The sequence below is a fragment of the Xenopus tropicalis genome, chromosome 10 (genome assembly GCF_000004195.4).
Source record: "Xenopus tropicalis strain Nigerian chromosome 10, UCB_Xtro_10.0, whole genome shotgun sequence".
NCBI lineage: Eukaryota > Metazoa > Chordata > Amphibia > Anura > Pipidae > Xenopus > Xenopus tropicalis.
This window is the reverse complement of record NC_030686.2, coordinates 711,387-738,966: the sequence shown is the minus strand read 5'-3', so window position 1 is coordinate 738,966 and position 27,580 is coordinate 711,387. Positions and strand designations below refer to the sequence as shown.

The following is a 27,580-nucleotide window of genomic DNA, read 5'->3' as shown; positions in this document are numbered from 1 at the left end:
TCACACACTAGTGCCCCCCAGTCACATGCCCAGCACTGACACGCCCCCTACTCACACACTAGTGCCCCCCAGTCACATGCCCAGCACTGACACGCCCCCTACTCACACACTAGTGCCCCCCAGTCACATGCCCAGCACTGACACGCCCCCTACTCACACACTAGTGCCCCCCAGTCACATGCCCAGCACTGACACGCCCCCTACTCACACACTAGTGCCCCCCCAGTCACATGCCCAGCACTGACACACCCCCTACTCACACACTAGTGCCCCCCAGTCACATGCCCAGCACTGACACGCCCCCTACTCACACACTAGTGCCCCCCAGTCACATGCCCAGCACTGACACGCCCCCTACTCACACACTAGTGCCCCCCAGTCACATGCCCAGCACTGACACGCCCCCTACTCACACACTAGTGCCCCCCCAGTCACATGCCCAGCACTGACACGCCCCTACTCACACACTAGTGCCCCCCAGTCACATGCCCAGCACTGACACGCCCCCTACTCACACACTAGTGCCCCCCAGTCACATGCCCAGCACTGACACGCCCCCTACTCACACACTAGTGCCCCCCAGTCACATGCCCAGCACTGACACGCCCCCTACTCACACACCGCGGCAGGACAGATGGGTACAGAGTACTACTGAGGAGCGAGTGAGGCCCAATGACAAGTTCCTGCAATGCCAGTGGTACCAGCCACTCACACCTCGGGCACACTGAGAGCAGCCATGGAGGTGCTAGGGGTGTGTGCTCACACTCAGCTGAGTGGGCGGCGACAGTATAAGGGAGACACCCACAAGAATCATGTGCAACACCAACGTGCAACACACTCGTGCTCTGGGGTGGGCGGGGCCTAGTCCCGCAGGGAAAGGCAAATAAATAGGTGGGAAGGCAGGGGGGGTACTTCCCATGGGTGGGGGGGCAGGTGTGTTACACACAAGCGACACAAACACACGTGTAGCAGCAGCATTTATGGCTTTGCCAATGGGGAGCCGGCGAGTGTGTTGCACAATCAGCCAATGGGGAGCCGGCGAGTGTGTTGCACAATCAGCCAATGGGGAGCCGGCGAGTGTGTTGCACAATCAGCCAATGGGGAGCCGGCAGTGAGCGTGTCACACACGAGGGCGCTGGCCACTCCCATTGGTTTACAAGTCATGTGATCACTAAGCGCCCTGGAGAGGTTGGCGCGTGCTTGCATATTGCCCCCCCCAGTGCCTCAGTGACCCCCGACCTGCCCCCCAGGGTCCGTGGCTAGTGCCCGTCAGGGTTGGCCGGCCGGCAGCTGATCCTGCGAATAGAGTGCAGCGCCACGGAGCAGCAGCCGCGCAGCAGGGAACTGATGTTATAGACCGGCTGCCCCTGGCGCCTCTGGGCGCGGCACAACCAGGCCACTGTGGGCACCACCGGCACCAGCACCGCCAGCAAGTCCACCACAAAGTGCCGGCTCCAGTAGCTGTGAGGGGGCGACTCCTCTGCCCCCACTTCCCCGGGGCCCCCCTCCGTGACCAGAACAACACAGGAGGGGTCAGAGGTCACTGCGCCTTCCCCCTGCCCCAGGGGGTTCTGGGTAGAATCATTAGCAGCCGAATGGGACAGGAGAACCTTCTCCGCAATGTTATCTGGGTCTGGGGTCCCCGGCGCCACATCCGTCTGTACCCCACAGTCACTAACACTGCTGGCCTGGACCCCCGCTTCCGCACACAGGGGGGCCGGCTGAACCCCCATACACAGGGGCCCCTCGCCCAGACAGAACTCGGTACCGGATGATACGGCGCTGCTGTCGTCTGGAGCAGCAAAACCGCTGTCGGCCTGGGAGTGGCGCTCCCCCGCGGGGGCCTCGCTCAGCTTCGTGTAGGTGGAGCTTCGGGTCAGGGAGCGGCCGGGCGACTCCCCCGCGGAGCCGACACCCTCTGTCCCCTGCGGATCCTGCGCCAGTTCCATGTTCTGCAGCAGCGTCTCCAGCTTGCGGTTCTGCAGCGTAATGTCGGCAAAGTATTTCTGCACCCCCAAATCGCTCTCCCCCAGGCGCCCCCTCACATTATCCATAACGTCCCGGAGCTGCTGGATCTCCCGCTGAGCGGCCTTAAGGGCAAGTTGCGCCTCAACCCGGTGACATTCCTCCTCGATCCAATCCTCCTGCATCCGGCCCAGCTGGGACCTCAGCTCGTCCACCTCCGTGTCCCTAACGTGGGGGGGCCCGGGGGGAAACACGGGGGGGGGCGCGGGGGAAACACAGGGAGGGGGGGGCGCGGGGAACACAGGGGGGGCCCGGGGGGAAACACAGGGGGGGGGGGGCGCGGGGAACACAGGGGACGGGGGGAAACACGGGGGGAAACACGGGGGGGGCCGGGGGGAAACACGGGGGGGGGGGGCGCGGGGAACACAGGGGGGGACAGGGGGAAACACAGGGGGGGAACAGGGGGAACACAGGGGGGGGACGGGGGAAACACAGGGGGGAACAGGGGGAACACAGGGGGGGAACAGGGGGAACACAGGGGGGGAACAGGGGGAACACGGGGGGGAACAGGGGGAACACGGGGGGGGAACAGGGGGAACACAGGGGGGGAACAGGGGGGGAACAGGGGGAACACAGGGGGGGAACAGGGGGAACACAGGGGGGAACAGGGGGAACACAGGGGGGAACAGGGGGGGACAGGGGGAACACAGGGGAGGAACAGGGGAAACACAGGGGGGGACGGGGGAAACACAGGGGGGACGGGGGAACACAGGGGGGACGGGGGGAACACAGGGGGGGACGGGGGGAACACAGGGGGGGACAGGGGGAACACAGGGGGGACAGGGGGAACACAGGGGGGGACAGGGGGAAACACAGGGGGGGACAGGGGGAACACAGTGGGGGACAGGGGGAACACAGGGGGGACGGGGGGAACACAGGGGGGACGGGGGGAACACAGGGGGGACGGGGGGAACACAGGGGGGGACAGGGGGAAACACAGGGGGGGACGGGGGAACACAGGGGGGACGGGGGGAACACAGGGGGGACGGGGGGAACACAGGGGGGGACAGGGGGAACACAGGGGGGGGACAGGGGGAAACACAGGGGGGGACAGGGGGAAACACGGGGGGAACGGGGGGAAACATGGGGGAACAGAGGGGGGTGGGGGAAAACGGGGGGGACAGGGGGAACACAGGGGGGTAACAGGGGGGATGGTGGGAAACACGGGGGGGAACAGGAGGGGGCCCAGGGTGGAACACGGGGGGGACAGGGGGAAACACAGGGGGGAACGGGGGGAAACATGGGGGGAACAGAGGGGGGGTGGGGGAAAAACAGGGGGGGACAGGGGGAAAACACAGGGGGGTAACGGGGGGGATGGTGGGAAACACGGGGGGGAACAGAGGGGGGCCCAGGGGTAACACGGGGGGGACAGGGGGAAACACAGGGGGGAACAGACGGGGGGATGGGGGGAAACATGGGGGGGGGACATGAGAGTAGGAAAAGAAGAAAAGGGGGGATGGAGATGAACATTTAGGGGTGGGGAAGAGAGTGGAAAGTTACTCCAAATTCTGTAACTAATAATCCAACCCCCCCCCCCACCCCCAGAATAACGGGGTTCAGAGACTCACCTCTCATGCAGCGCATCCTGCATGTCCTTCAGCCGCGCCCGCAGGTGCCTGATACACACCTCCTTCTGCTGCAGGGGGGTCAGGTACTGCTCCGGGGTGGGGGGCTTGATCCCATGGTTCTCACTGCAAAGGCTGTACTTAGTGGGGCGCCTGCGGGAGCAAACGGGGGGCATGAGACAGCGACAGGGGGAACAGAATCATCTGTCACCCCAATGTTTCTATATATCTGTAACCTTGTTATGGGCTAAGGGGGCCCAGCCTGAAGGCCAGGTTAGGGGGGGATTTGGGGTGAGTGTTTATTTGTGCCCTGGTACCCCGGAACGTATCAGCCGGAGGTGATGTTTACCCCAATGTTTTCTATATATCGGTAATCCTTGTTTATGGGCTAAGGGGGCCCAGCCTGAAGGCCCAGTTAGGGGGGGATTTGGGGTGGTGTTTACTTTGTGCCCTGGGTACCCCTGGAACGTATAGCGGTGGTGACTGTTACCCCAATGTTTCTATATATCTGTAACCTTGTTATGGGCTAAGGGGGCCCAGCCTGAAGGCCAGTTAGGGGGGGATTTGGGGTGAGTGCTTATTTGTGCCCTGGGTACCCCTGGAACTATAGCGGGGTGACTGTTACCCCAATGTTTCTATATATCTGTAACCTTGTTATGGGCTAAGGGGGCCCAGCCTGAAGGCCAGTTAGGGGGGGATTGGGGTGAGTGCTTATTTGTGCCCTGGGTACCCCTGGAACTATAGCGGGGTGACTGTTACCCCAATGTTTCTATATATCTGTAACCTTGTTATGGGCTAAGGGGGCCCAGCCTGAAGGCCAGTTAGGGGGGGATTTGGGGTGAGTGCTTATTTGTGCCCTGGGTACCCCTGGAACTATAGCGGGGGTGACTGTTTACCCCAATGTTTCTATATATCTGTAACCTTGTTATGGGCTAAGGGGGCCCAGCCTGAAGGCCAGTTAGGGGGGGATTTGGGGTGAGTGCTTATTTGTGCCCTGGGTACCCCTGGAACTATAGCGGGGGTGACTGTTACCCCAATGTTTCTATATATCTGTAACCTTGTTATGGGCTAAGGGGCCCAGCCTGAAGGCCAGTTAGGGGGGATTTGGGGTGCTTATTTGTGCCCTGGGTACCCCTGGAACTATAGCGGGGTGACTGTTACCCCAATGTTTCTATATATCTGTAACCTTGTTATGGGCTAAGGGGGCCCCAGCCTGAAGGCCAGTTAGCGGGGGATTTGGGGTGCTTATTGTGGCCCTGGGTACCCCTGGAACTATAGCGGGTGACTGTTACCCCAATGTTTCTATATATCTGTAACCTTGTTATGGGCTAAGGGGCCCAGCCCTGAGGCCAGTTAGGGGGGATTTGGGACTGAGTGCTTATGTTTGTGCCCTGGGTACCCCTGGAACTATAGCGGGGTTGACTGTTTACCCACATGTTTCTATATATTCTGTAAACCTTGTTATGGGCTAAGGGCCCAGCCTGAAGGCCAGTTAGGGGGGGGATTTGGGGTGATGTGCTTATTTGTGCCCTGGGTACCCCTGGAACTATAGCGGGTGACTGTTACCCCAATGTTCTATATATCTGTAACCGTTATGGGCTAAGGGGGCCCAGCCTGGGGGCCAGTTAGGGGGGATTTGGTGGGTGAGTGCTTTATTTTGTGCCCTGGGATTACCCCTGTGAACTATAGCGGGGTGACTTGTACCCCAATTTTCTAATATATCTGTAACCTTGTTATGGGCTAAGGGGGCCCAGCCTGAAGGCCAGTTAGGGGGGGATTTGGTGAGTGCTTATTTGTGCCCTGGGTACCCCTGGAACTATAGTGGGGTGACTGTTACCCCAATGTTTCTATATATCTGTAACCTTTATGGGCTAAGGGGCCCAGCCTGAAGGCCAGTTAGGGGGGGATTTTGGGGTGCTTAATTGTGCCCCTGGGTACCCCTGGAACTATTAGCGGGGTGACTGTTACCCCAATGTTTCTTTATATTCTGTAACCTTGTTATGGGCTAAGGGGGCCCAGCCTGAAGGCCAGTTAGGGGGATTTGGGCGGAGTGCCTTATTTGTTGTCCTTGGGTACCCCTGGAACTAAAGCGGGAGGGGCACGGGGGAGTACTGTTACCTGGCAGGAGGGGACGGAGGGGTATTGTTACCTGGAGGAGGGGCACGGGGGAGTATTGTTACCTGGAGGAGGGGCACGGGGAGTATTGTTACCTGGAGGAGGGGCACGGGGGGAGTACGGTTACCCTGGAGGAGGGCACGGGGGGAAGTATTTTACTCGAGGAGGGCACGGTGGGAGTCGTTTAACCTGAGAGCGTGGGGACGGGGACGTATTGTTACCTGCGAGAAGGGGCACGGGGGAGTATTGTTACTGGAGGAGCGGGCACGGGGGAGATACGCGTTACCTGCGAGGAGTGGGCCGGAAGTATTGTACTGGAGGAGGGGCACGGAGGGAGTATTGTTACTGAGGAGCGGCACGGGGAGTATTTACCGGAGAGGGCGCGGGGGGAGATATTGTTACCTGGAGGAGGGGCACGGGGTATTGTTACCTGGGGAGGGCACGGGGGAGTATTGTTACCTGGGGAGGGGCACGGGGAGCATTGTTACCTGGAGAGGGGCACGGGGAGTATGTGTAACTGGGGAGGGGCACGGGGGGAGTATTGTTACCTTGGAGGAGGGGCTACGGGGGAGGAGTATTGTTTACCTGGGGAGGGCACGGGAGTATTGTTACCTGGAGGAGGGGACGGGGAGTATTGTTACCTGCGAGGAGGGACGGGGGGTATTGTTACCTGGAGGAGCGAGGGCATCGGGGGAGTATTGTTACCTGGAGGAGGGGCACTGGGGGAGTATTTGTTACCTGAGGAGGGGCCGGGAGTATTGTTACCTGGAGGAGGGGCACGGGGGAGTATTGTTACCTGGAGGAGGGGCACGGGGGAGTATTGTTACCTGGAGGAGGGGCTGCTGTCACTCCCCCTGTAGGACCCCGAGGTGCTGCTGCTGACAGAGGACGCCCCATACGAGTCCCGCACTGATACTGGGGGAGAGACTCGCCTGGAATTGTGGGAGAGAGAAGGATTATTGGCCCAGGGCCTCCCAGTGCCAGACAGGCATTCAGACAATGGGCGCCACCTAGTGGCAGAGAGAGGAAGGGAGAAAGGGGAGGTGGAATTGGGAAAGAAAGTGCCCCCTGGTGGCAGTCAGAGTGGGGTAACAGCGTGGGGTGACTGGGAAAGGTAGCGGCTCCTGGTGGCAGAAGGAATAGGGGTGACTGGGGCATCTTCCTGGGGCAGAATGGTGGGTGGTACCTCCTGGATCCTGCTGAGGGTCTTCTACCTCCTGGTACCGACATGGGGGCACTACAGCATGGGGGCACCAGAGGGCGGCACAGAGCTCCCCCTACAAAGATACAGAGACAGGAAATTTATATACCCCACTTGCCCCAATAGCCGTGAGTCGGTAATTATATTACAAACACTGCCCATAGCCGGCGAGGTGGTAATTATATACACCACCACTGGCCCCATAGCGGGGGGTAATTATTTACACACACTGCCCCATAGCCGGGGGGTAATTATATTACCACTGCCCCATAGCCGTGGGGGTGCTGCGGGGGTAATATATAATCACACACACTGCCCATAAGCCGCGGGTAATGATTATACACACATGCCCATAGCCGGGGGGTAATTATATACACACACTGCCCCATAGCCGGGCGTAATTATATACACAACTGCCCCTAGCCGGGGGTAATTTATACAACTGCCCCATAGCCGAGGGTAATTATATACACTTGCCCCCATAGCCGGGGTAATTATATACACACACTGCCCCATACCGGGGTAATTATATACACACACTGCCCCATAGCCGGGGTAATTATATACACACACTGCCCATAGCCGGGGGTAATATATTATACACACACTGCCCATAGCCGGTGGTAATTATATCACCACACTTGCCCCATAGCCGGAGTGGTTATTATATACACACACTGCCCCATAGCCGGAGGTAATATATACACTGCCCCATAGCCGGGGCGTAGATTATATACACACACTGCCCCAATACCCGGGGTAATTATATACACAACACTGCCCCATAGCCAGGGGGTAATTATTATGCCACCACTGCCCCATAGCGGGGGGTATTATATACACTGCCCCATTAGCCGGGGTATTATAACACACACTGCCCCATAGCGGGCTTAATTTATATACACACACTGCCCCATAGCCGGGGGTAATTATATACACACACTGCCCCATAGGGGGAATTATTAATACACTGCCCCATAGCCGGGGGTTAATTATATATACACACTGCCCCATAGCCGGGGTAATTATATTTACCACTGCCCATAGCCGGGTAAGGTAATTATTAATACACACACTGCCCCATAGGCCGGGGTAATTATATACACTTGCCCCATTAGCCTGGGACGGTAATATAACACAACTGCCCCATAGCCCGGGGTAATTAATATACACCACACTGCCCATAGCCGGGGGTAATTATATTACACCCACATGCCCCATAGCCGGGTTAATTATATACACTGCCCCTAGCGGGGGTAGATTATATACAACACTGCCCCATAGCCCGGGGTAATTATTACACTACACTGCCCCAATTAGCCGTGAGGGGAATTCATATACACTGCCCCTAGCCGGGGTAATTATACAAACACTTGCCCCTAAAGAGGAGGGGGTAATTATATTACACTGCCCCCTAGCCGGGGTAATTACTATACACTTGCCCCCATGCCGGGAGTGGGTAATTATATGAGCAGCTTGCCCCATAGCGGGGGATATATACACACACGTGCCCATAGCAGGGAGATGGATTAGAACACACACGCCCCATTAGCGGGGTAATTATATACACTGCCCATAGCCGGTGGAGGAATTATGATACACACACTGCCGCATAGCCGGGGTTAATATATATACACACACTGCCCCATAGCGGGGTAATTTATATACACACACTGCCCCAGTAGCCGGCTAGGGTAATTATATAACCACACTGCCCATAGCCGAGGTTAATTATATACACTGCCCCATAGCCGGAGGGAATTATATACCACCACACTGCCCCATAGCCGGGGTAATTATATACACTGCCCATAACCGGGTAATTATATACCAGCACTGCCCCATAGCCGGGGTAATTATATACACACACTGCCCATAGTCGGCAGGGTAATTATATACACTGCCCCCATAGCGGGGTCAACTTATATACACACACTGCCCATAGCCGGAGGGGAATTATATACCACACTGCCCCATAGCCGGGGCGTATAAATTATATTACACACACTGCCCCATAGCCGGCGAGCGGGTAATTATATACACTGCCCCATAAGCCGGGGTACATTATATTTACACACACTGCCCCATATCCGGTGGGAATTATATTACACTTGCCCCATAGCCGGAGGTAATATACGACCACACTGCGGCCCATAGCGGGGGGGGGGGGGAATTATATACACTGCCCATAGCCGGGGGTAATTTATACACTGCCCCATAGCGGGGGTAATTACATACAACTGCCCATAGCCGGGGGGGTGGTAATTATATACACACACTGCCCCATAGCCGGGGGAATATATACACACACGTGCCCATGCGGTAATTATATACACAACACTGCCCCATAGCCGATGGTATTATATTACACTGCCCCGCATAGCCGGGGGTAATTATATACACACACTGCCCATAGCCGGGGTAATATATATACACACACTGCCCCATAGCCGGGGGTAATTAATATACACTGCGCCCATAGGCCGGAGTGTAATTATATACACACACTGCCCCATAGCCTGGGTAATTATATACACACACTGCCCCCATAGCCGGGGTAATTATATACACTGCCCATAGCCGGGTAATTTTAGTACACCACACTGCCCCATAGGCCGGAGGCCGACATGGCTAATTATCATTTACACACACTGCCCATAGCCGTCGTTAAATTACTATACACACACTGCCCCATAGCGGGGGTATTATATTACACATCACTGCCCCAGTAGCCGGGGTAATTATATACACACACTGCCCCATATCGGAGGGGTTTTTAAAATTAATAATACACACACTGCCCCATAGCCAGGGTAATTATATACACACACTTGCCCATAGCGTTGTAATTATAACACTGTGCCCCATAGCCGGGGGTTAATTAATATACACACCACTCCCCCATAGCCGTGGTAATTATATACACACCACTTGCCCCATAGCGGGGTATTATTATACACACACTGCCCATAGCCGGGCGGTAATTATATACACCACACTGCCCATTAGCGGGGGTAATTATATACACTGCCCATAGCCGGGTAGGTAATTATATACACCACACTGCCCCATAGGCGGGCGGGGGGTGGTAATTTCTATACACACACTGCCCCTATAGCCGGGGTGTAATTATATACACCACACTGCCCCATTAGCCGGGGTAATTATATTACACACACTGCCCCATTAGCCGGGTAATTATATACACTGCCCCATAGCCGGGGGGTAATTATAGACACACACTGCCCATCAGCCGTGGTAAATTTAATTTATACACTGCCATAGCCGGGGGGTAATATAATACACACACGCCCCATATTCGGATAATTGATATACACCACTTGCCCCCATAGCCGGGGGTAATTTATTCACTGCCCCTAGCCGGGGTAATTATATACACACACTGCCCTATAGCCGGGTAATTTATATACCACAACACTGCCCATAGCGTGGTAATTATATACCACTGCCCCATTAGGCCGGGAATTATGATACAACACTGGCCCATAGACCGGGCGGAAAAGGTAATTTTATACACAACTGCCCATAGCCGGGGTCATTATATAACACACTGCCATAGCCGGGGGTAATTATATACACACACTTTGCCCCATTAGCCGGGGTAATTATATTACAAACTGCCCCATAGCGGGGGTAATTATATACACACACTGCCCCATAGCCGGGGTATTATGATACCACTCTGCCATTAGCCGAGTATTATATACACACACTGCCCCATAGCCGGGGTAATTATATACACACACTGCCCCAGAGCCGGGGTAATTATATACACTGCCCCATTACGGATGGTAATGTATATACACCCACTGCCCCATAGCCGGTGGTAATTATATACACACCATGCCCCATAGCCGGGGGTAATTATATACACACACTGCCCCATAGCCGGGGTAATATATACACTGCCCATAGCCGGAGGGTAATTATATACACACACTGCCCATAGCCGGGGGTAATTATATACACACACTGCCCATAGCCGGGGCCGGAATTATATACACTGCCCCATACCGGGTAATATATTACACTGCCCCATACCGGGGTAATTTATACACCTGCCCCATAGCCGGGGTAATTATATACACACACTGCCCCATAGCCGGGGGTAATATATATACACACACTGCCCCATAGCCGGGGTAATTATTATAACACACACTGCCCCATAGCCGGGGTAATTATATACACTGCCCATAGCCGGGGTAATTATATTACACACACTGCCCCATAGCCGGGGTAATTATATACACACACTGCCCTATACGGGGTAATTATATACCACACTGCCCCATAGCCGGGGGTAATTTATACATTATATTTATACACACACTGCCACATCCGGGGTAATTATACACACACTGCCCCATTAGCGGGGTAATTATATACACTGCCCCATAGCCGGGGTAATTATATACACTGCCCCATAGCCGGGGTAATTATATACACTGCCCCATAGCCGGGGTAATTATATATACTGTATCGTGTTATAGACACAAAAAGACAAGACTGGCACACCTATTAGGTTAAAATATAACTTTTACTTCTTGATATTAAAATACTTAAAATGGATAGGAAGAAAAAGAAAAGAAATTTTAAAATGTACACTATCACACCTTGAAACTGTTACAATTCTAGCTCTTTCACTCCTAGAAATTGTTACTTAATAAGGTATCTTTAGTGTCGTAATTGTTTAGTTACATTTGTAACAATTCTATAATTTGGTCTGCACAGAAAAATCCTGTATGGCTTCTAAAGGAGAGTCGTGGCTTTTATGCCCAGGTAAGTAAACTAATCTCAACCTTTATAATTCAGGTAAGTTTTTGATCTGCACAGAGCACTTTGTGAAGTTTACAGAACAATTCGTGGTTAAATGATTTCGGTAAGTATTGATAGGGGGAAGTTCCTTATAGAGAGTAGAAAATAATCTCACCATCCGTGTAATAAATTTATTCCACAGTCATGTGTTATGTCTTTATTTGATCCACATTTGCTTTATACTGAGGATCAATTGGAGTGTTCACTATATAAACTGGTAAGTATCATTATGGTATTCATTACGTAAGAGCAGTGAATCACCTGGCCGAAAGCCCAGTACTCCACCCAATAATGCGACACCTCTGGACTACGTTCGAACATCAAGTCAGCAGAGAATTCCCCATCTCAAGGCGCCTGAAAAATTCACCTCTCTTACTAGGAGGGACAAACCCCCAACATCTGTGTATTGAATAGAATAACTTGTATATTTTAAACAGTTCACGCTGTTATTGGCTATTACAACAGTGATTATTTCGACCTCCTTGACAAGTGAACGGAAGCTGCAAGTGTGATTATTTTCCCATTAAATCCCGCATATACACCAATGATATCCCCACTTGCTCAATCAGAATGGCTGGGCAGATTAGTATAGCACTTAACATCAAGCCGGCAAGAGTAATAATAGCAGATTAGTATAGCGCATATAGGAGCAATTTGTTATGTTGGCTTCCTTAACATCCGACCGGTAAGAGTAATATACTTGCGTTTACTTTATCATGCTATGTTGTGGGACGCGTATCAGAACGGGATTTGTCTTAACTACTTCGATCTCCCAAAGAGATGGCAATCACATTCGCACTTCACTTAATACAGTGTATATCAAAGCTGTATTTACCCGAGTAGTATTAGCCTTCCCATTAGCTTTGTTAAATTATTCCGTAGGACATAAGTAGGAGTTGTATTCACTTTTGCTACCTCAGTATCGAAAACCCGCCAGGTACACAATTCAGCGCCTATCCATTTAGCTTGTTCACTAATAGATATTACACAGAGAATTATAAACCATTTATAACTTTCTTGTGCGGCACATATATTACAATCAGACTTGCCACTTATCAACATTAATTCCCCTCATTGCTTACTTGGACGGCGCATGTAGTACCTAAGGTTTGCTAATTCGCTTTCTATGTCCTCTATTGTTTCCTCTAAAGACATTTAGTTTAACTCACGGCTTGTATTAACGTTGCTATTATGGCGTTTTGATGTTTGCGATGTTAACCCTATTGGGTACTTCCGGTCATTCTAGATTCCACAGCGGTTTCTATGCTCAAACAGGGTCCTAATGCCTATACATATATATGTTATCCCGGCAGCCTGAATTCAGCATATCGGCCACATGGCTCCAATGGAATAAGGTCCCTTAATATATTCACCTCTCGGGCCTGAGTCCTGGTTTTTACAGCTCTTTATGTTGCCTCAAAACTTAGGATTTTTACAAATAATTAAGTGATAATACGACTATTCCTACTTCAATATTTCACATATTAACAGTTATATGTTTGCTGCTGATGTCTTCGGCGCTTATGTGGTTAAATACAAAAAGTTGCTACTCTTACAATATAAACTACAATGAGTGCTTTGGATTAATTGATCATTTTCCAATCGAACCCCCGCTTCTATTACCGAGCACACTTCTGGTGCCTACACTTTCATGTATTACCTCGGCAACCAGCTACACCTCTTTGTATTACCTCGGCACACGAGATTTTGAACAACCAGTTAATCCACAATTACGACTGATGGATACCTTAAAACTAACACCAGTCTACATTTACTGGTAAAAACGTTTAGCTGAAAACCAGGGTAACTGACACCAGTCTACATTTACTGGTTTAAACATTTTAACTGGAGATCAAGATAATATTCCTGTGCCTACAACGCCAATTGTTACTACGGCACAGGAGTTGCTAGGTCAAGTGTGTGAAACGCCGACGCGCGTTTCGCATGTAGCTTTCTCAAGGCGCAAGTTGGGGTAATTATATACACACACTGCCCCATAGCCGGGGTAATTATATACACTGCCCCATAGCCGGGGTAATTATATACACTGCCCCATAGCCGGGGTAATTATATACACTGCCCCATAGCCGGGGTAATTATATACACACACTGCCCCATAGCCGGGGGTAATTATATACACTGCCCCATAGCCAGGGGTAATTATATACAACACACTGCCCCATAGCCCGGGGGGTAGATTATATACACACACTGCCCCAAGCGGGGTAATTATATACACTGCCCCATAGCCGGGGGTAATTATATACACTGCGCCATAGGCCGGCGGATAATTATATACACACACTGCCCCATAGCCGGGGTAATTATATACACACACCTGCCCCACTAGCCGGGGTATTATATATATACACACACTGCCCCATAGCCGGGTAATTATATACACACACTGCCCCATAGCATAGCCGGGTAATTATATACACACACTGCCCCATAGCCGGGGTAATTATATACACACACTGCCCCATAGCCGGGTAATTATATACACTGCCCCATAGCCGGGGTAATTATATACACACACTGCCCCATAGCCGGGGTAATTATATACACACACTGCCCCATAGCCGGGGGTAATTATATACACACACTGCCCCATAGCCGGGGTAATTATATACACACACTGCCCCATAGCCGGGGATAATTATATACACACACTGCCCCATAGCCGGGGTAATTATACACTGCCCCATAGCCGGGGGTAATTATATACACACACTGCCCCATAGCCGGGGTAATTATATACACACACTGCCCCATAGCCGGGGTAATTATATACACTGCCCCATAGCCGGGGTAATTATATACACACACTGCCCCATAGCCGGGGGTAATTATATACACTGCCCCATAGCCGGGTAATTATATACACACACTGCCCCATAGCCGGGGTAATTATATACACACACTGCCCCATAGCCGGGGTAATAATACACTGCCCCATAAGCCGGGGTAATTATATACACACACTGCCCATAGCCGGGGTAATTATATACACTTGCCCCATAGCCGGGGGGTAATTATATACACTGCCCCATAGCGGGGTAATTATATACACACACTGCCCCATAGCCGGGGTAATTATATACACTGCCCCCATAGCCAGGTAATTATATTACACACACTGCCCCATAGCCGGGGTAATTATATACACACACTGCCCCATAGCCGGGGTAATTATATACACTGCCCCATAGCCGGCGGGTAATTATATACACTGCCCCATAGCCGGGGGTAATTATATACACACACTGCCCCATAGCCGGGGGTAATTATACACTGCCCCATAGCCGGGGTAATTATATACACTGCCCCATAGCCGGGGTAATTATATACACTGCCCCATAGCCGGGGTAATTATATACACACACTGCCCCATACCGGGTAATTATATACACACACTGCCCCATAGCCGGGGTAATTATATACACACACTGCCCCATAGCCGGGGTAATTATATACACTGCCCCATAGCCGGGGTAATTATATACACACACTGCCCCATAGCCGGGGGTAATTATATACACACACTGCCCCATAGCCGGGGGTAATTATATACACTGCCCCATAGCCGGGGTAATTATATACACTGCCCCATAGCCGGGGGTAATTATACACACTGCCCCATAGCCGGGGTAATTATATACACACACTGCCCCATAGCCGGGGTAATTATATACACACACTGCCCCATAGCCGGGGGTAATTATATACACTGCCCCATAGGGGCAATAGGGTAGGTTCGGGGGTCACATAACCCTGCCTCCCGGGGCATTGGGGCAAGAGATGAGAACTGCCCCGTGGGACCTGCACCAACACAGTTACAGTTCTGTTGGTTACGGGCACCGGCGCTGGCACCGGGCACACTGTGGGCACAGCAGCTGAATAAGGGGGCGGGCCCATCTGTACGACACTCACAGGCCTGGCTCCCTGCCCGTCACACAACGGCTGCCATGGCAACAAGGATGATGCTGAATTGGGACCACAAGCTGCTACGGCCTCCCATCCATCCTCGGCCTGGACCAGAACCCGACCCATATCCTGTGACAGCGCAGAACCAGTACCAGTACCAGGGCCCCAGCGCCACGGCCCCTCCCACACACGAACGGAAAATCTTCCCAGGGAGACTTTGCCCTTGAGAGAAAATCTCTCCCCCCCCCCTTAGTTACAATGGTAGCTGCCAGCTGTGTGACCCCCCCCTTAGTTACAATGGTAGCTGCCAGCTGTGTGACCCCCCCCTTAGTTACAATGGTAGCTGCCAGCTGTGTGACCCCCCCCTTAGTTACAATGGTAGCTGCTAGCTGTGTGACCCCCCCCTTAGTTACAATGGTAGCTGCTAGCTGTGTGACCCCCCCCCTTAGTTACAATGGTAGCTGCCAGCTGTGTGACCCCCCCTTAGTTACAATGGTAGCTGCCAGCTGTGTGACCCCCCCCTTAGTTACAATGGTAGCTGCCAGCTGTGTGACCCCCCCCTTAGTTACAATGGTAGCTGCCAGCTGTGTGACCCCCCCCTTAGTTACAATGGTAGCTGCCAGCTGTGTGACCCCCCCCTTAGTTACAATGGTAGCTGCCAGCTGTGTGACCTTCAGGAGCAGCGGATAAGCACGGGAGAGCCCACACTCACTGGGGGGGGGGGTTTATGGCGGAACCAAAGGTCACGGAATGTTCTCCTGTATCTCAGCGCCAGAACCAGAAATCCCATTACCCCCTTGTAACTGGGGGGGGGGGGGTAATTACTGGGCCACTTGTTACTGGGGGGGGGCAGAAACCTCCAGCCCCCAATGGGAAACCACCCCATCTCCTTTGCGCCCCTATCCCTAATCAGCACCCCCCCCCCCCCACAGCAACACACACTTCTAAATACCCCCCCAACTGCCTGTCAGCTCTTCTCTATACATATATACCCCCCCCCAACTGCCTGTCAGCTCTTCTCTATACATATATACCCCCCCAACTGCCTGTCAGCTCTTCTCTATACATATATACCCCCCAACTGCCTGTCAGCTCTTCTCTATACATATATACCCCCCAACTGCCTGTCAGCTCTTCTCTATACATATAACCCCCCCAACTGCCTGTCAGCTCTTCTCTATACATATATACCCCCCCAACTGCCTGTCAGCTCTTCTCTATACATATATACCCCCCCCCAACTGCCTGTCAGCTCTTCTCTATACATATATACCCCCCCAACTGCCTGTCAGCTCTTCTCTATACATATATACCCCCCCCCAACTGCCTGTCAGCTCTTCTCTATACATATATACCCCCCCAACTGCCTGTCAGCTCTTCTCTATACATATATACCCCCCCCCAACTGCCTGTCAGCTCTTCTCTATACATATATACCCCCCCAACTGCCTGTCAGCTCTTCTCTATACATATATACCCCCCCCAACTGCCTGTCAGCTCTTCTCTATACATATATACCCCCCCCAACTGCCTGTCAGCTCTTCTCTATACATATATACCCCCCAACTGCCTGTCAGCTCTTCTCTATACATATATACCCCCCCAACTGCCTGTCAGCTCTTCTCTATACATATATACCCCCCCAACTGCCTGTCAGCTCTTCTCTATACATATACCCCCCAACTGCCTGTCAGCTCTTCTCTATACATATATACCCCCCCAACTGCCTGTCAGCTCTTCTCTATACATATATACCCCCCCAACTGCCTGTCAGCTCTTCTCTATACATATATACCCCCCCCCCCCAACTGCCTGTCAGCTCTTCTCTATACATATATACCCCCCCAACTGCCTGTCAGCTCTTCTCTATACATATATACCCCCCAACTGCCTGTCAGCTCTTCTCTATACATATATACCCCCCCCAACTGCCTGTCAGCTCTTCTCTATACATATATACCCCCCCAACTGCCTGTCAGCTCTTCTCTATACATATATACCCCCCCAACTGCCTGTCAGCTCTTCTCTATACATATATACCCCCCCAACTGCCTGTCAGCTCTTCTCTATACATATATACCCCCCAACTGCCTGTCAGCTCTTCTCTATACATATATACCCCCCCAACTGCCTGTCAGCTCTTCTCTATACATATATACCCCCCCAACTGCCTGTCAGCTCTTCTCTATACATATATACCCCCCCAACTGCCTGTCAGCTCTTCTCTATACATATATACCCCCCCAACCCTCTTACATATATACCCCCCAACTGCCTGTCAGCTCTTCTCTATACATATATACCCCCCCAACTGCCTGTCAGCTCTTCTCTATACATATATACCCCCCAACTGCCTGTCAGCTCTTCCCTATACATATATACCCCCCAACTGCCTGTCAGCTCTTCTCTATACATATATACCCCCCCAACTGCCTGTCAGCTCTTCTGTACCCCCACCCATAGCCTCCAACTCTCCCCTGTACCCCCCCCTGTTTAAATCTACAGACCCCCCCCCCCTCCCCACAAACCAATTCCCAGACCCTCCCACTTTCACAGTATATATTGCACTTGGGCAACAACCTCAGTTTTCCAATCAACCAACTGAACCCCCAAAAGCTTTAAATATCCCCCCCCCCCAGTTATCAGTGAGACAATCCCTGCACCCCCTGAATCAGTCTTTGCACGAACTGAGGCAGAGCCCCCCCAACTTGTAACCTCCAGGCTTTCCATTAGTCCTTATACCCCCCCCCGCCCCCACTCCCCCCAACTTGTAACCTCCAGGCTTTCCATTAGTCCTTATACCCCCCCCCCCCCAACTTGTAACCTCCAGGCTTTCCATTAGTCCTTATACCCCCCCCCCCCAACTTGTAACCTCCAGGCTTTCCATTAGTCCTTATACCCCCCCCGCCCCCACTCCCCCCAACTTGTAACCTCCAGGCTTTCCATTAGTCCTTATACCCCCCCCCCCAACTTGTAACCTCCAGGCTTTCCATTAGTCCTTATACCCCCCCCACTCCCCCCAACTTGTAACCTCCAGGCTTTCCATTAGTCCTTATACCCCCCCCCCCAACTTGTAACCTCCAGGCTTTCCATTAGTCCTTATACCCCCCCCCCCCCCCCCCCGTTACACTGGTACAGCCCCCCCCGCCCCCCACTACCCGCATGCAGTAGCCTCGCCCTCCCACACATGTGCCCCCCCCGCCCCCGGAATTACCCGGCCCCTCCCCCCCACACTGCCCCCCCAGTCCGACCCACAGTCAGTGCCCCTTCCCCCCCAAACAGAGCCCCCCCAAATGATCTGTTACCTGCGGAACTCTGCATGATGCGCTGCGGCTCCGGCCGGGGGCGGGGCTAGTGTGGGGGGGGGCGCTACGTCACCTGATCAGCACTTAAAGGGATCGCTCTGCGCGACTGAGAAACAGCGACAGTGTCGCACCGGCAGTGATATAGTTCTACTACATCCCATGTACCCCCCCCCCCCCATAACTGCTCTTGTCTAGTTACTGGGGCAACAATGTATCACTTATATTGTCATGGCAACTATCCCTGGGGGCCAGTTAGAGGGGATTTGGGGTGAGTGCTTATTTGTGCCCTGGGTACCCCTGGAACTATAGCGGGGTGACTGTTACCCCAATGTTTCTATATATCTGTAACCTTGTTATGGGCTAAGGGGGCCCAGCCTGAAGGCCAGTTAGGGGGGGGATTTGGGGTGAATGCTTATTTGTGCCCTGGGTACCCCTGGAACTATAGCGGGGTGACTGTTACCCCAATGTTTCTATATATCTGTAACCTTGTTATGGGCTAAGGGGGCCCAGCCTGAAGGCCAGTTAGGGGGGGGTTTGGGGTGAGTGCTTATTTGTGCCCTGGGTACCCCTGGAACTATAGCGGGGTGACTGTTACCCCAATGTTTCTATATATCTGTAACCTTGTTATGGGCTAAGGGGGCCCAGCCTGAAGGCCAGTTAGGGGGGGATTTGGGGTGAGTGCTTATTTGTGCCCTGGGTACCCCTGGAACTATAGCGGGGTGACTGTTACCCCAATGTTTCTATATATCTGTAACCTTGTTATGGGCTAAGGGGGCCCAGCCTGAAGGCCAGTTAGGGGGGGATTTGGGGTGAGTGCTTATTTGTGCCCTGGGTACCCCTGGAACTATAGCGGGGTGACTGTTACCCCAATGTTTCTATATATCTGTAACCTTGTTATGGGCTAAGGGGGCCCAGCCTGAAGGCCAGTTAGGGGGGGATTTGGGGTGAGTGCTTATTTGTGCCCTGGGTACCCCTGGAACTATAGTGGGGTGACTGTTACCCCAATGTTTCTATATATCTGTAACCTTGTTATGGGCTAAGGGGGCCCAGCCTGAAGGCCAGTTAGGGGGGATTTGGGGTGAGTGCTTATTTGTGCCCTGGGTACCCCTGGAACTATAGTGGGGTGACTGTTACCCCAATGTTTCTATATATCTGTAACCTTGTTATGGGCTAAGGGGGCCCAGCCTGAAGGCCAGTTAGGGGGGGATTTGGGGTGAGTGCTTATTTGTGCCCTGGGTACCCCTGGAACTATAGCGGGGTGACTGTTACCCCAATGTTTCTATATATCTGTAACCATGTTATGGGCTAAGGGGGCCCAGCCTGAAGGCCAGTTAGGGGGGGATTTGGGGTGCTTATTTGTGCCCTGGGTACCCCTGGAACTATAGCGGGGTGACTGTTACCCCAATGTTTCTATATATCTGTAACCATGTTATGGGCTAAGGGGGCCCAGCCTGAAGGCCAGTTAGGGGGGGATTTGGGGTGAGTGCTTATTTGTGCCCTGGGTACCCCTGGAACTATAGCGGGGTGACTGTTACCCCAATGTTTCTATATATCTGTAACCTTGTTATGGGCTAAGGGGGCCCAGCCTGAAGGCCAGTTAGGGGGGGATTTGGGGTGAGTGCTTATTTGTGCCCTGGGTACCCCTGGAACTATAGCGGGGTGACTGTTACCCCAATGTTTCTATATATCTGTAACCTTGTTATGGGCTAAGGGGGCCCAGCCTGAAGGCCAGTTAGGGGGGGATTTGGGGTGAGTGCTTATTTGTGCCCTGGGTACCCCTGGAACTATAGCGGGGTGACTGTTACCCCAATGTTTCTATATATCTGTAACCATGTTATGGGCTAAGGGGGCCCAGCCTGAAGGCCAGTTAGGGGGGGATTTGGGGTGAGTGCTTATTTGTGCCCTGGGTACCCCTGGAACTATAGCGGGGTGACTGTTACCCCAATGTTTCTATATATCTGTAACCTTGTTATGGGCTAAGGGGGCCCAGCCTGAAGGCCAGTTAGGGGGGGATTTGGGGTGAGTGCTTATTTGTGCCCTGGGTACCCCTGGAACTATAGCGGGGTGACTGTTACCCCAATGTTTCTATATATCTGTAACCTTGTTATGGGCTAAGGGGGCCCAGCCTGAAGGCCAGTTAGGGGGGGATTTGGGGTGAGTGCTTATTTGTGCCCTGGGTACCCCTGGAACTATAGCGGGGTGACTGTTACCCCAATGTTTCTATATATCTGTAACCTTGTTATGGGCTAAGGGGGCCCAGCCTGAAGGCCAGTTAGGGGGGGATTTGGGGTGAGTGCTTATTTGTGCCCTGGGTACCCCTGGAACTATAGCGGGGTGACTGTTACCCCAATGTTTCTATATATCTGTAACCTTGTTATGGGCTAAGGGGGCCCAGCCTGAAGGCCAGTTAGGGGGGGATTTGGGGTGAGTGCTTATTTGTGCCCTGGGTACCCCTGGAACTATAGCAGGGTGACTGTTACCCCAATGTTTCTATATATCTGTAACCTTGTTATGGGCTAAGGGGGCCCAGCCTGAAGGCCAGTTAGGGGGGGATTTGGGGTGAGTGCTTATTTGTGCCCTGGGTACCCCTGGAACTATAGCGGGGTGACTGTTACCCCAATGTTTCTATATATCTGTAACCTTGTTATGGGCTAAGGGGGCCCAGCCTGAAGGCCAGTTAGGGGGGGATTTGGGGTGAGTGCTTATTTGTGCCCTGGGTACCCCTGGAACTATAGCGGGGTGACTGTTACCCCAATGTTTCTATATATCTGTAACCATGTTATGGGCTAAGGGGGCCCAGCCTGAAGGCCAGTTAGGGGGGGATTTGGGGTGCTTATTTGTGCCCTGGGTACCCCTGGAACTATAGCGGGGTGACTGTTACCCCAATGTTTCTATATATCTGTAACCATGTTATGGGCTAAGGGGGCCCAGCCTGAAGGCCAGTTAGGGGGGGATTTGGGGTGAGTGCTTATTTGTGCCCTGGGTACCCCTGGAACTATAGCGGGGTGACTGTTACCCCAATGTTTCTATATATCTGTAACCTTGTTATGGGCTAAGGGGGCCCAGCCTGAAGGCCAGTTAGGGGGGGATTTGGGGTGAGTGCTTATTTGTGCCCTGGGTACCCCTGGAACTATAGCGGGGTGACTGTTACCCCAATGTTTCTATATATCTGTAACCTTGTTATGGGCTAAGGGGGCCCAGCCTGAAGGCCAGTTAGGGGGGGATTTGGGGTGAGTGCTTATTTGTGCCCTGGGTACCCCTGGAACTATAGCGGGGTGACTGTTACCCCAATGTTTCTATATATCTGTAACCATGTTATGGGCTAAGGGGGCCCAGCCTGAAGGCCAGTTAGGGGGGGATTTGGGGTGAGTGCTTATTTGTGCCCTGGGTACCCCTGGAACTATAGCGGGGTGACTGTTACCCCAATGTTTCTATATATCTGTAACCTTGTTATGGGCTAAGGGGGCCCAGCCTGAAGGCCAGTTAGGGGGGGATTTGGGGTGAGTGCTTATTTGTGCCCTGGGTACCCCTGGAACTATAGCGGGGTGACTGTTACCCCAATGTTTCTATATATCTGTAACCTTGTTATGGGCTAAGGGGGCCCAGCCTGAAGGCCAGTTAGGGGGGGATTTGGGGTGAGTGCTTATTTGTGCCCTGGGTACCCCTGGAACTATAGCGGGGTGACTGTTACCCCAATGTTTCTATATATCTGTAACCTTGTTATGGGCTAAGGGGGCCCAGCCTGAAGGCCAGTTAGGGGGGGATTTGGGGTGAGTGCTTATTTGTGCCCTGGGTACCCCTGGAACTATAGCGGGGTGACTGTTACCCCAATGTTTCTATATATCTGTAACCTTGTTATGGGCTAAGGGGGCCCAGCCTGAAGGCCAGTTAGGGGGGGATTTGGGGTGAGTGCTTATTTGTGCCCTGGGTACCCCTGGAACTATAGCAGGGTGACTGTTACCCCAATGTTTCTATATATCTGTAACCTTGTTATGGGCTAAGGGGGCCCAGCCTGAAGGCCAGTTAGGGGGGGATTTGGGGTGAGTGCTTATTTGTGCCCTGGGTACCCCTGGAACTATAGCGGGGTGACTGTTACCCCAATGTTTCTATATATCTGTAACCTTGTTATGGGCTAAGGGGGCCCAGCCTGAAGGCCAGTTAGGGGGGGATTTGGGGTGAGTGCTTATTTGTGCCCTGGGTACCCCTGGAACTATAGCGGGGTGACTGTTACCCCAATGTTTCTATATATCTGTAACCTTGTTATGGGCTAAGGGGGCCCAGCCTGAAGGCCAGTTAGGGGGGGATTTGGGGTGAGTGCTTATTTGTGCCCTGGGTACCCCTGGAACTATAGCGGGGTGACTGTTACCCCAATGTTTCTATATATCTGTAACCTTGTTATGGGCTAAGGGGGCCCAGCCTGAAGGCCAGTTAGGGGGGGATTTGGGGTGCTTATTTGTGCCCTGGGTACCCCTGGAACTATAGCGGGGTGACTGTCACCCCAATGTTTCTATATATCTGTAACCTTGTTATGGGCTAAGGGGGCCCAGCCTGAAGGCCAGTTAGGGGGGATTTGGGGTGAGTGCTTATTTGTGCCCTGGGTACCCCTGGAACTATAGCGGGGTGACTGTTACCCCAATGTTTCTATATATCTGTAACCCTGTTATGGGCTAAGGGGGCCCAGCCTGAAGGCCAGTTAGGGGGGATTTGGGGTGAGTGCTTATTTGTGCCCTGGGTACCCCTGGAACTATAGCGGGGTGACTGTTACCCCAATGTTTCTATATATCTGTAACCTTGTTATGGGCTAAGGGGGCCCAGCCTGAAGGCCAGTTAGGGGGGGATTTGGGGTGAGTGCTTATTTGTGCCCTGGGTACCCCTGGAACTATAGCGGGGTGACTGTTACCCCAATGTTTCTATATATCTGTAACCTTGTTATGGGCTAAGGGGGCCCAGCCTGAAGGCCAGTTAGGGGGGGATTTGGGGTGAGTGCTTATTTGTGCCCTGGGTACCCCTGGAACTATAGCGGGGTGACTGTTACCCCAATGTTTCTATATATCTGTAACCTTGTTATGGGCTAAGGGGGCCCAGCCTGAAGGCCAGTTAGGGGGGGATTTGGGGTGAGTGCTTGTGCCCTGGGTACCCCTGGAACTATAGCGGGGTGACTGTTACCCCAATGTTTCTATATATCTGTAACCTTGTTATGGGCTAAGGGGGCCCAGCCTGAAGGCCAGTTAGGGGGGATTTGGGGTGAGTGCTTATTTGTGCCCTGGGTACCCCTGGAACTATAGCGGGGTGACTGTTACCCCAATGTTTCTATATATCTGTAACCTTGTTATGGGCTAAGGGGGCCCAGCCTGAAGGCCAGTTAGGGGGGGATTTGGGGTGAGTGCTTATTTGTGCCCTGGGTACCCCTGGAACTATAGCGGGGTGACTGTTACCCCAATGTTTCTATATATCTGTAACCTTGTTATGGGCTAAGGGGGCCCAGCCTGAAGGCCAGTTAGGGGGGATTTGGGGTGAGTGCTTATTTGTGCCCTGGGTACCCCTGGAACTATAGCGGGGTGACTGTTACCCCAATGTTTCTATATATCTGTAACCTTGTTATGGGCTAAGGGGGCCCAGCCTGAAGGCCAGTTAGGGGGGGATTTGGGGTGAGTGCTTATTTGTGCCCTGGGTACCCCTGGAACTATAGCGGGGTGACTGTTACCCCAATGTTTCTATATATCTGTAACCTTGTTATGGGCTAAGGGGGCCCAGCCTGAAGGCCAGTTAGGGGGGGATTTGGGGTGAGTGCTTATTTGTGCCCTGGGTACCCCTGGAACTATAGCGGGGTGACTGTTACCCCAATGTTTCTATATATCTGTAACCTTGTTATGGGCTAAGGGGGCCCAACCTGAAGGCCAGTTAGGGGGGGATTTGGGGTGCTTATTTGTGCCCTGGGTACCCCTGGAACTATAGCGGGGTGACTGTTACCCCAATGTTTCTATATATCTGTAACCTTGTTATGGGCTAAGGGGGCCCAGCCTGAAGGCCAGTTAGGGGGGATTTGGGGTGAGTGCTTATTTGTGCCCTGGGTACCCCTGGAACTATAGTGGGGTGACTGTTACCCCAATGTTTCTATATATCTGTAACCTTGTTATGGGCTAAGGGGGCCCAGCCTGAAGGCCAGTTAGGGGGGGATTTGGGGTGAGTATTTGTGCCCTGGGTACCCCTGGAACTATAGCGGGTGACTGTTACCCCAATGTTTCTATATATCTGTAACCTTGTTATGGGCTAAGGGGGCCCAGCCTGAAGGCCAGTTAGGGGGGATTTGGGGTGAGTGCTTATTTGTGCCCTGGGTACCCCTGGAACTATAGCAGGGTGACTGTTACCCCAATGTTTCTATATATCTGTAACCTTGTTATGGGCTAAGGGGGCCCAGCCTGAAGGCCAGTTAGGGGGGATTTGGGGTGAGTGCTTATTTGTGCCCTGGGTACCCCTGGAACTATAGCAGGGTGACTGTTACCCCAATGTTTCTATATATCTGTAACCTTGTTATGGGCTAAGGGGGCCCAGCCTGAAGGCCAGTTAGGGGGGATTTGGGGTGAGTGCTTATTTGTGCCCTGGGTACCCCTGGAACTATAGCGGGGTGACTGTTACCCCAATGTTTCTATATATCTGTAACCTTGTTATGAGCTAAGGGGGCCCAGCCTGAAGGCCAGTTAGGGGGGGATTTGGGGTGCTTATTTGTGCCCTGGGTACTCCTGGAACTATAGCAGGGTGACTGTTACCCCAATGTTTCTATATATCTGTAACCTTGTTATGGGCTAAGGGGGGCCCAGCCTGAAGGCCAGTTAGGGGGGGATTTGGGGTGAGTGCTTATTTGTGCCCTGGGTACCCCTGGAACTATAGCAGGGTGACTGTTACCCCAATGTTTCTATATATCTGTAACCTTGTTATGAGCTAAGGGGGCCCAGCCTGAAGGCCAGTTAGGGGGGGATTTGGGGTGAGTGCTTGTGCCCTGGGTACCCCTGGAACTATAGCGGGGTGACTGTTACCCCAATGTTTCTATATATCTGTAACCTTGTAATGGGCTAAGGGGGCCCAGCCTGAAGGCCAGTTAGGGGGGATTTGGGGTGCTTATTTGTGCCCTGGGTACCCCTGGAACTATAGCGGGGTGACTGTTACCCCAATGTTTCTATATATCTGTAACCTTGTTATGGGCTAAGGGGGCCCAGCCTGAAGGCCAGTTAGGGGGGGGATTTGGGGTGAGTGCTTGTGCCCTGGGTACCCCTGGAACTATAGCGGGGTGACTGTTACCCCAATGTTTCTATATATCTGTAACCTTGTTATGGGCTAAGGGGGCCCAGCCTGAAGGCCAGTTAGGGGGGGATTTGGGGTGAGTGCTTATTTGTGCCCTGGGTACCCCTGGAACTATAGCGGGGTGACTGTTACCCCAATGTTTCTATATATCTGTAACCTTGTTATGGGCTAAGGGGGCTCAGCCTGAAGGCCAGTTAGGGGGGGATTTGGGGTGAGTGCTTATTTGTGCCCTGGGTACCCCTGGAACTATAGCGGGGTGACTGTTACCCCAATGTTTCTATATATCTGTAACCTTGTTATGGGCTAAGGGGGCTCAGCCTGAAGGCCAGTTAGGGGGGGATTTGGGGTGAGTGCTTATTTGTGCCCTGGGTACCCCTGGAACTATAGCGGGGTGACTGTTACCCCAATGTTTCTATATATCTGTAACCTTGTTATGGGCTAAGGGGGCCCAGCCTGAAGGCCAGTTAGGGGGGGATTTGGGGTGAGTGCTTATTTGTGCCCTGGGTACCCCTGGAACTATAGCGGGGTGACTGTTACCCCAATGTTTCTATATACCTGTAACCTTACTGGGGGGGCCCAGACGACACACTTGCTGTAAATACTCATTTAAATGAAGTTTCTGGTTCTGTCGTGTTCCATTTGGGCTGCAGCACCGCAAACCCGAGTTCTGCTAAATGTTCCCAACATTTATACTATATTAGCAGAACTGGGGCAGCGACCCCCCAGAACCAGTTCTGAGACTGGATCACTAGACTAAGGGGGGGAGATGAAACTTAGGGGCAGAACCGTCCGACCCAGAACCCAACAGTGATCTGTCCGGTCCGGGTCCCAGTCCTGAGCGGCGCCCCCTGCCCCAGTTCTAAATGGGTCGCACTTCGGGCTCATATGGAAAAGTCTGGGAACCCCCTTAATGCTTTGGGGTTCAGTTTCTCATTGGCTGGGCTCTCGCAGTAGCACCTCCCCTTTAATATATACCCTGCCCTATGGGAACAGCAGGATTTCAGCCGTTTATTGGATGAACAGAAAATACACAGTGTGGCCCCTAGGCCCCCCTATAGCCCTGGATGGGGGTATTTCTGCCCAATCACTGCCCAAACAGACTCCCCCCAGTTCCATGTGACGGCTGCCGAGCAAGGACAGACTGCTGCAAATCAGCCCATAGATTTCCATGATATTCGGGGGGGGGGGGGGTGTGACTGTGCCACAGTATTCTGCCCCCCCCCCCATAAATGCCTTTGTAGCTTTCACACTGTGTTTGGGCTCATTGCCTTGTGGGAACATCCAGTAGCCGGTAGGTGGCGCTC

General features: G+C 52.7%; 1 protein-coding gene across 1 annotated transcript; it reads right to left on the bottom strand.

Annotated features, from left to right (window-relative positions):
• Positions 1 to 454: 454 nt before the first annotated feature.
• Positions 455 to 19,069, bottom strand: snph (syntaphilin). Its single transcript, XM_031894648.1, has 5 exons — positions 18,978 to 19,069; positions 6,892 to 6,982; positions 6,533 to 6,637; positions 3,594 to 3,743; positions 455 to 2,190 (listed from the first exon to the last, which is right to left on the bottom strand). Exons 1-5 carry the CDS (start codon positions 18,991 to 18,993, stop codon positions 1,260 to 1,262), a joined length of 1,293 nt encoding a protein of 430 aa, XP_031750508.1. The 5' UTR covers positions 18,994 to 19,069; the 3' UTR covers positions 455 to 1,259.
• Positions 19,070 to 27,580: the final 8,511 nt, after the last annotated feature.